This window comes from Podarcis bocagei, assembly GCF_964188305.1.
Source record: "Podarcis bocagei genome assembly, chromosome: 2".
NCBI classification, from domain to species: Eukaryota; Metazoa; Chordata; class Lepidosauria; order Squamata; family Lacertidae; genus Podarcis; species Podarcis bocagei.
Window position 1 is genome coordinate 102,180,357 of NC_138126.1, and position 19,226 is coordinate 102,199,582.

General features: G+C 43.3%; 1 protein-coding gene across 2 annotated transcripts; it reads right to left on the reverse strand.

The window, feature by feature from the left end:
- Positions 1-325: 325 nt before the first annotated feature.
- On the reverse strand, positions 326-17,028 carry LOC308582049 (autocrine proliferation repressor protein A-like). Of its 2 annotated transcripts, XM_081184867.1 has the most exons (13): positions 16,802-17,028; positions 13,928-14,102; positions 12,320-12,368; positions 11,380-11,502; positions 10,082-10,180; positions 9,853-9,942; positions 8,270-8,399; positions 7,150-7,270; positions 5,791-5,926; positions 3,990-4,078; positions 3,634-3,712; positions 2,340-2,405; positions 326-1,096 (listed from the first exon to the last, which is right to left on the reverse strand). In XM_081184867.1, exons 1-13 carry the CDS (start codon positions 16,980-16,982, stop codon positions 977-979), a joined length of 1,458 nt encoding a protein of 485 aa, XP_081040993.1. In that variant the 5' UTR covers positions 16,983-17,028; the 3' UTR covers positions 326-976. The 2 variants fall into 2 exon arrangements, with proteins under 2 accessions (XP_081040993.1, XP_081040992.1); XM_081184866.1 differs by lacking the exons at positions 326-1,096; positions 2,340-2,405 and having other exon boundaries at positions 2,414-3,712.
- Positions 17,029-19,226: the final 2,198 nt, after the last annotated feature.

Consider the following 19,226-nt stretch of genomic DNA (forward strand, 5'->3'; position numbering starts at 1 on the left):
CATTGCTTGGGCAATCAGTGGGAGAGCGCATGTTGTGGGATGGTGACCTGGATGGCAAACGTTTCGTATGCTTAATCCTGATTGTTTGGGCTAGCAATTACTTATGCACAAGAAAAGCAAATTTGCTTTTGCCAATGTAACTTTCACCCATTTGGGAATCTCATATTGAACAAGGGCAATTACATGAATTTCTCCCTTGTAATAGACATATACCATCACAACACAAGGACGTGTCACCCATTGCATGAATGCTGGAAACAAGGTATATTTGGTAATGCAGAAAAATATGAAGACAGGATTAGGCAATGAAAACCCCTGCAAGTGGTACAATGGCATATTTGTTTTATTATTACTGTACACCCCATTTTGCAGAGAGGAACCTAAAGGTAACAGGTAATAGCTAGCCAAGGAAGCAACTCAGTTGGTCTGTGCCTTGTGCAGAATTTGAACTCAATCACTTTACATGACAGTTGTAATTAATTACTTAGATTAGAGAATATTTAATCCAATTATGAGGTTAAACTGTCTTAAAAGTATGATAAGGAATTGTACTGTCTGCATAAAATGATCAAAAACTAGCAAAGTGTTTCATTGAAGACTTATAAAACACAGCTATATTCTTTATTATGATCCAAGGCACTGGGAATCAAAAAGGCACATTTTCCTGTGTCATATTTACTTGTTCTATATAACCAGACCCTTCCTCTCATGTCTGATATTCTTCATACATCCACCCTACACATTCCCCATTTCCCACTGCCACAGCACCTGCTCCTTGGTTAGGTCTCCTGATCCTGAGTGACACCCCTGCACCTATTTCATTTTAGTTTAAGTGGGACCTGTCTGCTTTCTTTGCATGAGGTTTCTTCTCTGTCCACCCGCTTCTCAACATGGTTTTCCAAATGCCTCTTATGTCTTCCCTCATGCCTCTTATGTCTTCCCTCAGCAACAAGAGCCACATTTTCTCTGCAGGGTTTCACACCAGCTTCCCATAGCATCCTTCTCCCTTGCAGTCTGCACATGGAAAAGTGTCTGGGATGATTTGAACCTCTGAGGTGAAAACATGCTTATCGTTCTCAGGTCCTTTGAAAGTTACCTGGAAAAGAAATGGCAGTTCTGCTCAATATGTTCCTTTGCAGAGAGCTGAATGGAGCAGGATTAGGAGTTTGTAGCACAGAGATATCAAAGAAGTGATGAATGCATCTTACTGCAGATTTTAGAAGCAGTGTCAAATCGAAGAATACTTCATGCCTATTTATACAGTTGCACAACAGTCTTGGAGAACTTAGTTTCAATTAATATATGTATATTAAAGGGAATGTACATAAAACAGTTAATGTAAGTAAAACCCAACATTGTGCACATTCAGCAGCCTTCATGGAAAATGTGCAGCCCATGTTTCTATGAAGAAGAAATTGTGCACATTTCTCGGTCAATATGCATATTCTCTAATAAAGCTTGGGAAACCTGCCTGTAGTGTCTGAATTCTGTACTTTGTTAGCCATTATGCTTCCCAACAGGCTTTGGGGAATTTGCATGTCATACTTGAATGTTGTACATTCTCTGGCCAATATGCATATTCTCCCATCTGTATGTCTACTCTCCAAAAACATGCATGTTTTCTATCTCTTGTTCTGTGTGTAATCTGTGTGTAATTCCCAACTGTTCTATCGGCTGTCTAATCTTATATGGCGCACAAAAAACCCTCCCGCTGATCAGCAGAGCAGCAGGAAGAGAACAAGAGAGTCCAGATAAAGATTATTTGTTTCTGCTTCCAATTCACTTTTCACCATTCTCACTTGTTTCCCAGTCAGCTGAGCAGCAGGGGGAGGTTGAAGGAAAAGGAACGTTTTAAACCTCCCCTCCCGCTTCCACTATTCCAATGGAAATTGCCTCCCCCTACACTGCTATTGGGACGCGGGTGGCGCTGTGGGTTAAACCACAGAGCCTAGGACTTGCCGATCAGAAGGTCGGCGGTTTGAATCCCTGCGACGGGGTGAGCTCCCGTTGCTCTGTCCCTGCTCCTGCCAACCTAGCAGTTCGAAAGCACGTCCAAGTGCAAGTAGATAAATAGGTACTGCTCTGGCGGGAAGGTAAATGGCATTTCTGTGCACTGCTCTGGTTTGCCAGAAGCGGCTTAGTCATGCTGGCCACATGACCTGGAAGCTGTACGCTGGCTCCCTTGGCCAATAAAGCGAGATGAGCGCTGCAACTCCAGAGTTGGCCACGACTGGACCTAATGGTCAGGGGTGCCTTTACCTTTACCTTTACACTGCTATTAAGCTAAGGAAAAAACTGTGCAAGAATGAGTCAAATACTTAACTAGAGATTATATTTACCTCAATAAAGAAACCCTTCCATCCCAATAATGGCTTTGACAATTCTGCTTTATAAACACCTGTTCCCTGCAAAGAGATAAGACAGAAGAAGGAGCTGAGAAGCGAACGTGTCATATTAAGAAATTATAGAATGTTCATTAGTGTGAATTTGAAGAAGAATGAGCTGAGGTTCCTGGTTTGTGTCTTCCAAGGATAGGGAAGAGGGAACAGAGGTGGAGGATGGCCACAGATAACATAGCCCTTCTTTCCAGGTGACCTTAAACCCCCCTATGTGTTATGTATTGAAGTTCTCACCCTGGCCACCAGGGGTATTGTGTATATAGATGTCACTCAGGTCCACGTCAGTTAATTTAGGCAGAAAACCCTGGGCTGTTGTTGTTACAATGTTGACAGCCGGCTGCCTGTAAAAGCAGGCTGGCTGAGCTGTTTAGTTCAGTTCCAGCTTACTATAAAGAACCACTTGAAGAAATCTCTGTGTCGACTGCTATGTCCACCCACAACTTAATACTATGTATTTCCAATGGATGTGACCCCAGCCTGCTTTGTTACATAGAGCAGGTTCTCACTCCTGCATTAGATAAATCAGCTCTTTCTAGCTAGCCCTTGGGATTATCTCCAGGACACCCCCCCAAAAAAAAACACCACACCCCTCACCAGCTGAGCATTCCTCCCCACTTGAAATGTTTTCCCCTGACTGGAATGTGTCCTTGAATTCTGATAATGCTTCTTGCTTGCTTCGATGGAGGATAGAGAAAGATGTGTGAATGTGAAGAAACTAGGCTACTGCACAATGGTAGAATTCACATTGATTGCTCTGTTGACTTTTGCCTCTGACCCTGGCCTCCACAAAGTTGTGCAGAAGAGAATGTGGCTTTCGGTCAGAAAGAGGTTCCTCACCCCTACTATGCGTGTAGAGACATACTCCCCACCACATTATGGAGCCCTACTCCCTAGCATGGGTGATTTTACAACTGCAACATTAAGACAATGTTCTTCTGCTAGGTGCAGGGAAATGTTTTGGGTAATTCAGACAGTGAAGGAATCCCATTATATTTATTGGTTTGATTGATTTCTTACCGATTCATTCAATTAATGTTCTACCCTTCCTCCTAAAGGAGCTCAGAGACATTAATTGAATGAATATGCAAATACTGAACAAATTCAATATCCGCAACAGAAGTCCAGCTTTAAAGGAAGACATTTCTTTCCCAAGAACGGCTTTTGTGTTTGTGTCTTTAGGACGCTTGACATCCTCAGCTTTGTGAAGAAACAAAGGAAATTCTAATCTTCTTACCACTTTATCAACCTTGCAAGGTTTCCAAAACATAAGACTCAAAAAAGGGAAGGAACACCTTAATACTCTGAAGTCACGCCTGAGAATGAGAAGGGAAAGAAGAGATTTAGCATGAGCACAGAATAAATTGATTTGTGGAGAAAACTACCACCAATATATTATTTCTAAATTCACTGATACTGTTTTAAATGTACAGCACAGTTGGGACCTAGTACCAATAGTTTGCTGAGATGCTCACTGATAGAAAATTGGTAAGCTTTAAGAAAGAAAAAACTTCAGGTTTTTTGTGTATATTGACTTTGAATATTGTTCTATGTGTTAATGAATTAAATAAAATATTTTGGAAAGAATGTTACCTTTTGGTGAGCCATGTGCAAGCAAAAAAACATTTAGTTTCTGAAGGCTCCCGATCGGTGTAGAGATAGATAATACCTGTGGCATTTGTCTAGAAAGAGAGAGAATAGGATAGAAAAATCAAATCTCCCTCCAGCTACGAGCCATTCCCATTACCCTCTCCAGCAGCCACTGCTTTAACTGGCTGTGTCATGCAACACCCTATGTAAGGTCAACCCATTGAGAACCTTGAATTTTTGCTTATGTTTTCATGCTAATGGCATATTCACATGACATTTTAAGGTATACGGTGATTTTTTCTTTTTAGCATACAACTAAAAATGTAATGTCAGAATGAGACACGTGTGTATATGCAGGTATACTCATCAGGGTCAGGAATAGCTGCAGCTACATGTGAAGTGTTTACTCCTTGCAAACTAAGAAAAAACATAATTGGACACATCACACTAAAGCACCAATGCTTATCTGTACTATTCTCACCTGGCCTTTAAAAAAATTTACTATATTTTAAAAAGAAATATAATATGGTGGGGGAGGCAGTGGAAGACAGGAGTGCCTGGCGTGCTCTGGTCCATGGGGTCACGAAGAGTCGGACACGACTAAACGACTAAACAACAACAACATAATATGGTGGTGGGGAAGATTGTAATTAAGTGACCAGCTCAGCCTGCTGTCCAGGTGCTAAGTGTCAGCTGGTGATTCAAGGCCCCCGACTCACTTTTCTTGGGGTTCTTCTTTATCTTTAAATTGCACTTGAACCAGGCAGATCTTCAAATAGAGGACTCCAGCAAACAGCATTTTCTAGTCACGCAGATGTAGGACTGCCATCTCTAAAGTAGGGAACAGGGACCCCCTAGTAATCGTGAGCCATTCTCTCTGTCTCCCCTTTCTCCCCATCTTTCTTGTGGAGAGATCTGTGATAAGATTTCTCATATTATTTTTTGAAGATAGATGTAGCCTGGAAGGGGGCAATTTATAAAAATTCATTGGTGCTAGTGGATGTCAGACCAACATTTTCCCTTCACACCATTTCCAATATTAAAAAACAAAAAGAGATCCCATCACAGTTCTCTCTTTGGCCATCATCCAGGCTGTGTTGTAAGGATAAATATTGGAAGATCTACACACACACCCCTCAGCCTTCCTGAAGGAAGATGAAAACCACAGTAAATAATATATTGATACTACTGAAGCAAACTGGTCTAGCAGTCATTTGCTCTGGGAATCTGAGTACACAACCAACTTTCTGAGCCTGTTCTGTATCACTTCAGGACACTTTCTCTGTAACTGAAAGAGGAACTGACACATATATTCTGTAAATAAAAGAACACCCTAGATCTTAGGAGGCCAAGAAGAAATGCGGCAATATTCTGATGTTTATCAGTACACTCAAGGCTAGCCAAGCGTGCCCTCAGAAAATTCTATAATCATAGAATTGTAGATTTTAAGGGACCATGAGGGTCATCCAGTCCAACCCACTGCAATGCAGATAACCTTTGCCCACTGCAGGGATTGAATCCAAAACCCTGAGATTAAGAGTCTCATGCTCTACCAACTGAGCTATCCCAGCTATTGTTTCCATCATTTACTGGTAAACGATAACATTAACCAAGGCCGGTTTGTATATCATCATAACAACTTTCCTGCCTTCAACATTTCTGATAATTTCTTAGGAATCTTGAATTCGACCCACATCCATTAGGGACAACATACAACCATGGCTTGGAGTAAATTAGAAAACAAGCTTCATTGACTGAATTATTTCTGTCATTCAGCATGCAAAGCAAAATCAGTTTTCCTCACCTCCACCCTTTTCCAAGAAATTTGAGGCATGCTCAAATTATGCATGGTGCTGAGATAAAAGGCTCTGCACGTCTCTAGGACAGATGGTTTACTCCATGGGAGTAATGTTGCAGCGTGATTAGTGTTCAGGAGGAATCTGCAGTGCAACAGAGAGGTTTTTGCAAAAAAAATAGCTTCCTTGCAATAGACTAAGATAGAGGAATGACATGTTTCTTCGAATCACAGAAATTTGACTTTCTAGAGTTTTTGCTCCTCCGAAAGAATGCACACATATAGAGAAATATACAAGGAAAAAACACTGTATCATCATACAAAGCCTATGTGAATTGTGCGGCAAAGATCAGCAGCTTTGTTCACTGGTATTATTGTTCAGATTACACAGGTGGCCTCACACAGCTGAAGGATCTACTGTGAGTTCTTAGCTCATATTACAGTATTGTCTCTCATCTGAGGCTCAAGCCATCTGGTTGCTTCCTTTAACCAGAGGGATGATTGTGTGTCCAGCCCAGAGTCCCCCACCAGACACACCTGACTGCAAAATGGGGGTAAATGAATGGGCAAGAAAATCGTCTGGGATGAAAATGGCCACAACTTTATTGATTTCAGATATAGGAAGCCTTGCCATAGGCACTGGACATGTATCCCTCTCAGTGCCGCCCCCCTGGGGGGGGCTGAGGCATGACAGGGTCAATTCAGGGGTGGGTCCAACACAAAACACAGGTTTACACAGATGGCGCCAAACGCTGAGGGAAGCCACTAGTCCTATGCAACTGGCACTTTGGACAGAAACTTCCCTCCAGACCCCTCTAACAGGGTACTCTGCTATTGCCACTGCAGGGAGCAGTCACCGCTTCACCACACCCCGATTGGATGAAAGACTATAGGATTCCACCCAAGGCCTAAACTGGCAAATTATGACTAGTGCTATGGGGAAGGTGAAACCTGCAGTGCAGGGAAAATTCCTTCCAGGCCCGAAAATGGTGACCATCCACAGACCACAGCAAAGCCCTCCTAGCTGGAAAAGAAATGGTTAATGCAGCAAGCAACTATAAAGGGAGGGAATGGGTAGGTGTGAAAGGAGCGCAGGGTCAGCCAGGCTATCTTTTTGGCAGGCGCACCTGAGTGAAACCTGCCTCATCCAGGTGCGCCTGCCTAAGCCATGCCTCCCAGGCCCCCACTGATTGGGTCAAATTGAATAGGGGTTTGGCAGGAACCCCATGAGTCTGTGCAATAGCCGAGGTGGACAAGATGGTGCATTGTGTCCGGTCATCGAGGGAGGCACCGCATTGGGCCGCAACCACCACTCACCGAGGAGAGACGGTAAGCAGCCATTCTTGTCTCATAAATAAGGAAACTCACCGGATGTATTTATTGCCAGCTAGCTGATCAAAGAAATAGTAAGTGTCATCAGGTAGGTTGACTTCATCTCCTGTTGCACCAATTGAGCACCAGGTCTTATTTTGGTATCGCTCATTATATGCTGAGGATGGAAAAATTAAATGATTTTGTAATGGGAAACACATGCAGTTCTCAAGTTGCTACCACTTAATTTCATCATCAAAGGATGGTAAGATTGGATAAGAGCAATGGAAAACAAGAGACATTCATTGAGCAGGTTGGAAACAAAAATATAATTGAAAAATATGTAAAACAACCTTATTGTGGCAAACTAAGACCAAAAAACAAAGCCTAGGTAGCAAATGATGGTGATGCAATGTTGAAAAGTGAGCATTCCTTTGCATTAAAAAAAGTTTGGTAGTAGGTTCTCCAGGTCATCAAGAAAGCGATATGAGGTGCCTCTGGATGCTTGAGGAATTCAGTCTATGCAAATCCTGATTTGCACCTCTCGAACTGGAACCTTTAAATATATTTATTAGGATAATTTATCATCCCGCTTCTGCTGCAATAACTAGGGCTGGGAACATTTTTTCTGCACAAGACAGAGGACAGGTACTCTCATTTTCCTACTCACATTGAAATACTGTCCCTCAAAGAGGCCAAACTTAGATTCACAAAATGTTTAGGGGTATGCATACCCCTGCGTTCCCCCCACCCCCCAAAGCACTGGTCTTAAGCCAGGATTCCACAGCTTGCTGCCATGGCCTCAGATGCGGAAGGGCCTAGTTTCAGAGTTTTCAAAAAGGGAAGTAGAAAAGGGGAGAGGACTTGGTTTAATTGATTCATTCCTCATCCCTCTACATGACAACATACTTTTCAGTGTTCTTCCTCCCCAAGTATTTCATTGCTTTCTCTTATTTGTACAAGAAACAGCAATCACGATTCAACAACCCCCTAATCCTCACTCCACAGAAGCACCAAGTGGCCCTTTAATTAAATGGACGTCATGTTCTTCAATGTTTCTTACATGCATTATAGTGCCACCAAAATTCCCCAGGGCTGCCCTTTCCCACTTATTCAACCCTTTCTTCTGCTACCATCTCATTCACCAGAGAAATATGAGATGGTAAGAACTGCTCACCAAATGGATCAATGTGTGAATTTAATTTCTGGAACCGTGTAGTGTCCAACTGCCGAGTTATATTCAGGTGATAGTAATCATTCCGTGTACATGACCAGCCACAGTATGCTCGGTATTGATGATGCCAGTTCTGTACCAAAGTAGACAGAAGTGAATTCTATGTGCACATCAAATAAGAACATTCTATTCTACATCAGTAGACTGTCCCTATTTTCTGAGGAATGTTAGAGGGTAATATATGGCACTGTCATATATTAAGAGCCCGAAGTTCTGCAGGATGGAGGACCGTCAAATGCTACAACGGTAAGATTTATTCAAATCTTTAGCAGGGCTAAGCTCAGAGGCGTATATAGGGTCATTTGCACCCTTGGCTAGGAGCTGTATTGGTGGCCCCCGCACCACATAAATATGAAAAGCAGGTAAGGTTGCCTGCGCCCTGGCGGGGGTCAGTTTCGCCGACCCCTATGTACACTTTTGGCTAAGCTGCTAAACAAAAAACAAGACATGGCAATAAGTTATCCCCTTCATACTGTCAGTGCCTTTGTATAATGGCTTTTTTGGTTATTTACTTGTGTTGTGTTGACAAATACTTCCTGCCATTCCCTTGGTGGGCCAGAATATATGTCTTATTCAGAAGCTTTACTGTACGTATGCTATTTTAAAGTACAAATTTGTACCTAATCACCTATTGTTCATCCTGCTCACTTCTGTCTACACTGTGTGTCTGCCATATTTTTTGCTTAACCTTAATATTTTTGGATTACATACGTACATACATGCATTATTTTATTTGTATGCTAATTTTCCACAGTTCAAACCATGCTCAAGGTGGCTTACAGCATGAAAAAAATGCATAACTACAGTATAAAAAAGTAGTTCTAAACAATAAGTGAAACATTCAAAATACAATTTCTATTACTCCATGAAATCATCCTGTTCACCTTGCATAATTGCCAGGATTTGGGGAAGAGAAATATGCTTGCAAAGCTTTGTCCCTCCCCAGCCCCATAACCCAACAGCTGAGTTAATGAACCAACATTTGGGGTCAGGATATTTGAAAGACTCTGCTCCCCCATGAGTCTGCCCCCTTACAATCATTAGAGGGATTCCTCACTGTCCCTTGCCTTCAAAAGCATGGCTGATTAGGACACAGGACAAGGTCTTTGCAGCAGTGGTGCTGAGGCTGTGGAGTGCCCTTCCTCAGAAGTTTCACTGGCTCTCACACTTGTAGCCTTCCTGCAAATGGTCAATGTATTCTTATTTATCCTGAGTACTGTACTATGAATGAACTGTGACGAAGACCAGGAGTGCCAGCTCAGGGGGCAGAGCTGTTTTGGGCCTCCTCAATGTTAAGAGGATCCATCAGCCACTGAAAGCCAAGCCATTGCATTACATTGTGCACATGACATCACAAGTGTGTGTTGCATGTGCAACATCACACACACGCACAATATCGGGCCCCCTCAACCTTTGGTGCAAGCTGGCACCTCTGAAACAGACTCATACACAGCCATATACACAGCTAGTGCACCATCCTATGAACAGCCTTCTCTTTGATTGCTGTAAAGAAAGCGGATACTCACCTGAATGAAATTCAACTGATCATAGACAATTGGAAGAAATGACACAACTCTCTTCTTCAAAGCTGCTGTGACCCAGGTGGTCCAGCCGCGCTGCAATAAAGTGACAAAACATAAAGATGGAGAGGTATGCAGTTCCTACTTGAGAGACTGAACATGGCATATACAGTACAGATGAAATGGGGATGAGCATGCATAGGGTTAATATTGGGGTACAGGAAAGCCAACCTACCTTGGAAACACCAGTCAATGTGAACTTTTTGATTTTCACCTTTCCACCGGATTCTTTCAGTATTAAATCTGTTACAGTGTCCATGCCACGCACAGCTGCCTGCACACAAGAGAAGAGGATTATAGTCTCTGGAGTTAAAAGAAGATGCTTGGATTGGGTTCAATTATATCCCTCTAATAAAGGTAAAGGGACCCCTGACCGTTAGGTCCAGTCGTGACCGACTCTGGGGTTGCGGCGCTCATCTCGCTTTATTGGCCGAGGGAGCCGGCGTACAGCTTCCGGGTCATGTGGCCAGCATGACTAAGCCACTTTTTGCGAACCAGAGCAGCTCACGGAAACGCTGTTTACCTTCCCGCTGGAGCGGTACCTATTTATCTACTTGCACTTCATGCTTTCGAACTGCTAGGTTGGCAGGAGCAGGGACCAAGCAAAAGGAGCTCACTCCGTCGCGGGGATTTGAACTGCCAACCTTCTGATCGGCAAGCCCTAGGCTCTGTGGTTTAACCCACAGCGCCACCAATGTCCCTATCCCTCTATTAGTATGACATTGTTAAAGTGCCCTTAAAAGGTGTCAGGACTTCATGCCTTTAATGTTTATTATTATTATGTACTAAATTGGTTAGTTGCTTTATCTTGCCCAGGACAACCCTGATCAACTTACAAACCAACCAACAGACAATAAACCCCACATAGTTACCTTAAAGGCAAGAGGAAAGAGAAATAAATTAAGAACATCCCACTGACTTCTAAAAAGTCCCAAATAGTTAAAGGTCAAAGGCCTGGTTATAGAGGAAAGCTTTTGCCTGGCACCTAAATATATGTAGTGAAAGCCCCAGGGTAGTCTAACTGAGGAGCGAATTCCACAAACAGGGAGCCACTACACTAAAGACCCGTTCTCGTTCACATGGAGGGGACACATAAAGAATGGCCTCAGATGATGAACGCAGAGTCTGGGGCGGTTTATATAGGGCATGAATGTGGTGGCAGCAGTGCATCTGTAGCAGAGGAGGCAGGGTGCACCTGCAGAGGAGAAGCTGCAGCCACATAGGAGGAGGCAACAAGTCATGTACTCTTTGAATCCAGATCTGTCGCCTGAGGCCGCCACCTCACCTTGCCTCCTTCTAGGTTCTGTGATTTGCAAGCAGATTAAAATTTTTTAAAAAAATGAGGCATATGTGCTTTGCAAATGTTACAGCAGCTCTGCCAGCATTCAGGGGATTCTGGAAACAATTAAAAAAAGCATTTCCCAGAATGATGGCAGCATGTGCTTGCCAGCCAATACAGAAAGCCAGAGTCACCTTGACCATTGGAAACTGAATCAGCACGTGTGGAGGCTCACTCTCGTCGTTCATGAACTTCCACCACGAACAAGCAACTGCAGCATTTTCAGAGCTCCTCTTACATCTTTTCATAGGGATTTTCTAGAAGAAAAATAGATGGATGAGGTTTGTTTTGCCTGTTTTTTAGTTTTTATTTATGAATTTATAAAGCTACAAAATACAGAACTGAAGGATAAGAAAAGAGAAAGGGGAAAATAGATCCATTACATCAATGAATAATTCTATTCCATTGACTTCCCGTCCATCTGCGGAGTCCTCCCTGGGAGGCTCTTGGGAGGCAGGTTCCCACCACTCTTCTTCATCCAGCCAGTCCAAGCCCTTCCTGGGAGGCTCTTGGGCAGGTGGCTCCCAGCTCACTTCCTCATCCAATCAGGCTCTGACATCCACGGGCCAGGATTCTTCAGCTCCGAGTGATAAGGAGTGATAAGGACAGTTGCCCCATGTACAACCCACTGGGAATGCAGTAGGAGTCCATGGCTCCAGTAAGCATCTGGAGAGCAGGGTCTTGCTGCTCTCACCTTCACCTTCTCTGAGGAGGTGAGCACCACATGACCTGGCTCCCACATTTTAATTCTAGTATTTTGAACCACTCCTATGAAAGAGATGGTTAATTCTTCACAGATTATGTAATGTGATTTGCTTATGAAGAAAGGTTATTGGACACAGTGCAGATTTCTGCTGGATTTTGCTCTGAGAAAGTAAACACTTCCCTCATTAGAGTGAAATTGGGGGAAGAGAATCTGTAGTGGAGGTTTCCAGTGGGAAAATATGACAGCCAAGAACTCCCCCCCCCTCCTGTTTCCCCAGTTCCACTCACCCAATTGATTCCTAACTCCTACATGAGTGTGAAAGTGAGTGTGGGGAGTTCCCAGCATGGCAAAGATCCTAGAAGACTTACCTTGTAGGTGATTGGGTAGTTGGGAATCTGCCCCAAAAGCGCTGCACAGCTTCAGAGACAAAACAAGTATTAGCCATCAGCAGTAAATGTCCTCTGCAATCTACAGGCAATGATGCCAAAGAGACCACAGTCAACAGCTCTGGGCAACTTTGGAGCAATAATAAGATCAATCATAAAATCAAGACGAAGAGAGAATTCAAGCAATATAACATTTTATACATATTTATTGGGAGGCTGGAAGGAAGATGAACTAAGATGTGACTCTGGAGCATAGAGAAACTGTCTTGAATACAGTGAGTTGCATTAGATTGTCATCAGGCCATTTTTGTTTCTGGCTGCTTTATTAGTTAGAACTTAGGATTTTCTCCTCCAATAGGTTGCAAACATACAACACCTCTGGTATATGTGAGATAAGCAGTCTCATATAATCAACATGCTCAAGTCTAATTAATGCATGAAGGGGTTAAAACCATAGAGCAAGCTGTCCTTCCAGGCTTAGCTATGCCAACTTCCCCTCACCTTGGAAGGAACTCAGAAATCAAGCTTTGTTCTCCTGCAGTCTTCCTGAGCTCAGTGTGTGAAGAGGTTTGTGCTGGTTGCCCCAGCTAAGAATACATGGTTCTCAGCAGCCACCCTTGGGTTCCTATACCAATAATTTAGGAACTTTCACCACTATATAAGTAAGCAAAGTTTTACTGCCTGTGCAACTTTTCTGAAACACATGAACTCCCCCCTCCACCCAATCCCCATGCTGATGTTATTCCTTATATGGTAAGCTTAGATAAAGGCTTGGGGAGAATATTTTGGAACAAGTCTTGGCCTGCCAGGGGGTCCAAGTTGGCTTGTGAGGCCATTTCCCCTATAGGGAATGCACTGCTGAAGCAGACCCCTGAAGTCAGCAGGATTGAAGACTGTTCATCCAATGGTCAGGATAAGGTTGGTGCTATTTCACAGGGAACCCTCTGGCAAAGCAGATCTTCCTGCCCCCACCCCCACTCTTAGATGGGACCACACGGCTAGACATTTAATTTACCTTTCACTACATGCTTGTTGTTTTATGTCTGGATTGCCAGGGCAGTGGTTTAGAATGAAATTGTTTAGGTGAGACTTCCTGGCTGTGTGTCTCTTTTGATATCCAGTCAGTAATAAATCTTTCATAAAAAAACTTAGCAGCCCGTAATTATTTGAGCTGCCTCATACAAATCTTGCCTTACTTCAGACCAGTGGCGTAGCGTGGGGGGTGCAGGGGGGGCCGGCCGCACCGGACGCAACATCTGGGGGTTAGGGTTAGGGGGCGCAAATCCACGGGTTAGGGGGCGCAAATTACTTGCCTTGCCCCGGGTGCTGACAACCCACGCTACGCCACTGCTTCAGACAAGCCCCAAATCCTTCCAGGTATTCCACTTCAGCTCGAGGATTGTCCAAATATGATGTGCAACCCTAATTCCAACCCTCATTCCCCAACAGGAAAAGCATTTTCTGCAGGGCCTCACTCCATCAAGTATGTCTACCTCACAGTTCTTTGCAGGGCTGCTAATCCCCTTAGCAGTTTTAACAGAGCAGAGCTGGTGCCATATTCATTGCTCAGAGATCCCACCAATTACTTACGACCCAGTGGATTTTGCTAGATTGATGATATCACCAACCCTAAAATCTATTATAGTATTAGATGCATCATTTCTTCCATTCCCAATGATCAGCAAACATGAGTCCTTCAGTTTTTGTTCCTTTGACACAGCAATGAACAGCTCATGCCACCAAATTGGCCTATCCACTTCAGACTCTGAAAAGAGATATACAGAATTTATTCATCAGGGCATTTGTCTTCCATTCTCACTTCGAAATACATTCCCCCCCCCCAGGAGTCACAATGAATATTTATCTAGTAGTAGAAAAGTAACAAAGTAGAAAGACACGAAAGCTTATACCAAGAACCAACTTAGTTGGTCTCTAAGGCACTGCAGGGCAATTATATATATATATATATATATATATATATATATATATATATATATATTTGCTTTCGTAGATTTTCACGGGTACAGGAATGCAGGTTTTGGTGTCTTCGGGTGTCTTCCCGTGTAAGAGTTGGGGTGTCTAGGCGACGTTTCGACGAGGTCTCACTCGTCATCTTCAGGCTGGTGCTTTCGGCTTCTTGTTACTAGAACAGAGCAGGATCTCAGTGTTTGAGTTCCTATAAATACTGTTGAGGGGGTGTGGTGTATAGCCTCCAACGTTCTGGGCAGAGAGGGAGTTCCCAGGTTAGTGTGCCTTTTCTTCTTTTGTTCCTTAATTACTTGAGGGATATCTTGAGTGATTTCTTGAGTGATATTCTCAAAAAAAACTTCCTCTCTTTACCAACACATGAAAGAAACAGGACACGAAATTAATTTTGCAGATTCCAAATTGCTCTTTAACATGGAACATCACCACAAGAGAATAATCATGGAAGCCATCGAGATAGAGAAACACCCTCACAACATGAACAAGCGTGACGACACGTCCCGCCTGCCAGACATCTGGAAATTAGCCCTCCCCACAAAAACCGACACCAGAACCAGAGACACACAGAACGCCATCTCCAATCAACCACACCAGACCCAAACCCAGACCCTCTCCACAGATAAAGTACAGACACCATCCAGTAGCCAAACCATAGTGGCACCTCCGGATGCTGCACCCCCCTGCAATCCCTACACAGATCTGGCTGGCACAGGGCACAAAACCACAGCTCGCCCCTATACACGAAGCCAAGCCAGAGCACAACTAAGTGCAGTACAGCCATCTTCTCAGAAAAACTCTTCACAAGCTCAAGAGGTCAAGACACGAAAGCTTTAGCAACTAATCCACACCTAATGACCCTCCTAAGTGGTACTCAGAATATCACTCAAGAAATCACTCAAGATATCCCTCAAGTAATTAAGGAACAAAAGAAGAAAAGGCACACTAACCTGGGAACTCCCTCTCTGCCCAGAACGTTGGAGGCTATACACCACACCCCCTCAACAGTATTTATAGGAACTCAAACACTGAGATCCTGCTCTGTTCTAGTAACAAGAAGCCGAAAGCACCAGCCTGAAGATGACGAGTGAGACCTCGTCGAAACGTCGCCTAGACACCCCAACTCTTACACGGGAAGACACCCGAAGACACCAAAACCTACATTCCTGTACCCGTGAAAATCTACGAAAGCATATATATATATATATATATATATATATATATATATATATATATATTTCTTCTGTGTCAGACCAACACAGCTACCTACCTGAGGGTAAGAAGGTAAAGATAAAGGGACCCCTGACCATTAGGTCCAGTCGTGGCCGATTCTGGGGTTGCGGTGCTCATCTCGCTTTATTGGCCGAGGGAGCTGGCGTACAGGTCATGTGGCCAGCATGACTAAGCCTCTTCTGGCAAACCAGAGCAGTGCACGGAAACGCCGTTTACCTTCCCGCTGGAGTGGTACCTATTTATCTACTTGCACTCTGATGTGCTTTTGAACTGCTAGGTTGGCAGGAGCTGGGACCCAGCAATGGAAACTCACCCCATCGCGGGGATTCAAACTGCTGAACTTCTGATCGGCAAGTCCTAAGCTCTGTGGTTTAACCCACAGCACCACCCGCGTCCCTTAAGGGTAAGAAAGAGTTGGCATTTAGGAAGTGAAAGGAAGGGCACTGCACTCTCCTTGACACAGATCAAATCACTTAGGGAAGTGATGGAGAACTTGTAGCTCTCCAGATGCTGTTGAACTCCAGCTCCCACAAGCCGAAGCCAGCCAGCGGTCAGGGTTGATGAGAATTCAGCAACATCTGCTGGGCCACAGGTTCCCCAACCCTGAATTAAGCCAACATCTTCCCATTCCAGGTGCTGCTAACTTCTGTCAGCACCAGGGGTGGGGGAGAAATTTAATTCTGGTGGCATTTAAAGGCAAATCTTTCAAATTCTTTTCCTCTGAAACATTAAGGGAACCAAAACACAGGCATCCTTTGAAATTTGCACACATCCAAATGTTACAGTGCAATTATCCAATCAACCATTGTTTACAAAAAAAATGTATTTATTGGGGTAGGGCTGCCATATATCCGGATTTTTCTAGACATTATTGGAATTTCAAATGCAGAATTGATATCTGGGGATCTACCATATAAATCCCTGTATAAGACAACCCCCAATTTTTTCACCACTATATAACCCCCAATTTTAGGAGGACATCATCTTGTACACGGAAAAAATATGGTACTTTGCATTTCTTGCTTTCGGCTTTGGGATTGTTTCAGGTTGGGAAGTGGCAGTGGCCTTTCTCCCTTTCATAGTCAGCCACAGGAGACCTGACAAGTACCTACTGCTCTTCATGTTTCCTTACACCCACCCAGCAGCCACTTCTCCAGGTTAGGCTCCCTGCTCTCTCACTCTCTTCCTCCTCAAAGGAAAAGGGCACTGAGGAAATGCCTTCCTCTATATTTCAAAAATGCCGCTCACCATTCAGCCACTTCAGGGAGGTCATGTTGAGGGTGTAGAGGGTGATGCCAGGCCTGTCTTCCTTCTTTGTGACAGTGTAGTTGTAATGAGGGTCATCCTGCTTGACGTAGTCATCCAGGGCTGTCTGCGCCCATCCAGAGGGCAGGCAGGCTGCCAGGAGAAGAGAGAGCGCAGCATACATGGTCAAGCAGGTATAGTTGCCTTGAAAGAGGTACCTGCCTTTTGTCCAGCTGCTCCCAGCAGAAAAGCTCCACAAGGTTTGGTGGTCTCTACCAAAGCTTTTATTTAGAGCTGTTCTCTCTATGAATGCCACAACGAGTTTTTCCAGTACTTACACAAGTTGCGTAGCAGGGAGAGGCCAGGATGGCATTTATGCAGATTGATTCCAGTTTTGCAGAGGAGGAAATGTGCAAGTTATTCTACATTGGTTTCCAGTCACAACGCACCTTCCCACTCATCATTTCAAGGGTAAAGCCAAGCCGGGGCCAGTGTGTGCTCTGTCCCACTTGCACCATAGGGAAAGTGGGTTGCAAAATTGTAGCATGCTATCTCCATATTACATGATTCAGACCGGGAGGGAAATGTTTTGCAGTGCTACTTGGCAGCAAGTACTTCCCACCCCCTGACGTTGTGGTACTCGTCTCCTTTTACTTTGCCTGTTCAGCATTCTTCAAGACCCATATCATATCAGTGGCACCACACCACCCATAATTTATATACATCTCTCATGTCTCCTAGCTTTTTTTGTACCTTTTTCAGCTCTACAATATTGTGTTTGAAGTGTGGTCAGTGGCCAACAGGTACAGAATTCCTCTAGATTTGTACAGAATTATGATCAATTTCAGGTTTGATCTCTTCCCTAACAATTCCTAGAATGGAAATCATTTTTTTTTCACAGCTGCAGCATATTTTCTCAACATTTTCATTGAGTTGTCCACCACAGAATTGCAGACTTGTAGAGCTGCATGGGACAACGAGGATAATTTAGTCCACCCCAGCAATGCAGGAAACATTCACCCAACGTGGGGCTTGAGTCTCATGCTCTACCCACTGAACATCAAGATCCCTTTCCTGATCACTCAGTGCCAGTCCCAACAGTGTTTATGTTAAGGGAAATTTAAGTTGAGCATAACACCTGGACATTGTAATAATTTTTTTATTAGTTTTCAATTACAGTCCAATAATAGCCTCATTATAACAATACCGATTTATAATTCAGTTATTAATAATACCAAATACCAAATTATATAATTTAGATGAAGTGGCCTCCCACATGCTAGATTTTATGGTTTGATTATTTTCTTTATTTCTGCATTCCAAAATCTTATTAATTTCAATTACATTCCAGTCATAATAATAATCTCTTATATAACAACTGCAGTATTAATAACTTCTATTCATGTTGACACATTAAATTATTTATAAAACTACAAGTGAGGAACTCAAACTATATTCTTGTTCTTCCTGTGTGTGGCAATTGTTCTGTCCATGGAGTTTCTTCCTGCCCTTGTACGATGTTATGTCTTTCTTTCCCGTGGTTGTTGATGTTATCCATCATGCCTTGGGCAGAGCTGATATCCCATTGTTGTTCCAAAATTTCTTCATTGCTCCATCCCATGCTTTGTTGTTTGCAACTTTAACAATGGTTGCAAAAGTCACTCTGTCCCAGTAAATAACCTGTTGTCACCATTTCCCATCTCAGCCTGGGAAGAACCATCTGTCAAACTGCAGATGACTCAATAAAGAACCTTATCAGTTCCTTGGCAGTTCACAGACTCCTTTCATCCTTCCTTCCAACTGGAGGTATATCATCATCATCATCATCATCAAACCTTTTATTGGCATCACATAGAAACATCCAAAACAAATCAATACAGAATTACCACTTCCCCAGTGGCACAAAACATTTGCTAAAAGAAAGGAGGCAGAGCCCTGGAGGTATATGAGCAATTATACTTCCAATCAAATTAAATTCAAAGTCCTCTTAGCACTATTCAGTTCACTTCGTAAATAATAAAGGATGAGGAAGAGTCAGCTATAGTTCATATAAGAAAATAGCAACTAAAAGATAAGCTAAACACTATTAGGTTCATACACACACACTCTCCTCCCTGCCCTGAACTCAGAATATTTCACTCATTAAAATACACATACATATCCATCACACAGGAGGACCCTGATCCAATAGAAATACTTACAACAGAGATATATTTAAACTTATTAAGTTAAACCCATGACCCTTTCTTCTAACAAGTGATGTTCAAGGCCAACAATTGCACAATTATAACAAAATGCAACCCCTTCTATGTCATTGGGCTTATTCAGTAATGTAAACTAGGTCAACTGCCTCCAGAATCAAATAGTGGCTTGGAATGTTGGGAAACTGCCAGGGAGATATAGTCCACCATGGCCCCAAGCCGGCTGC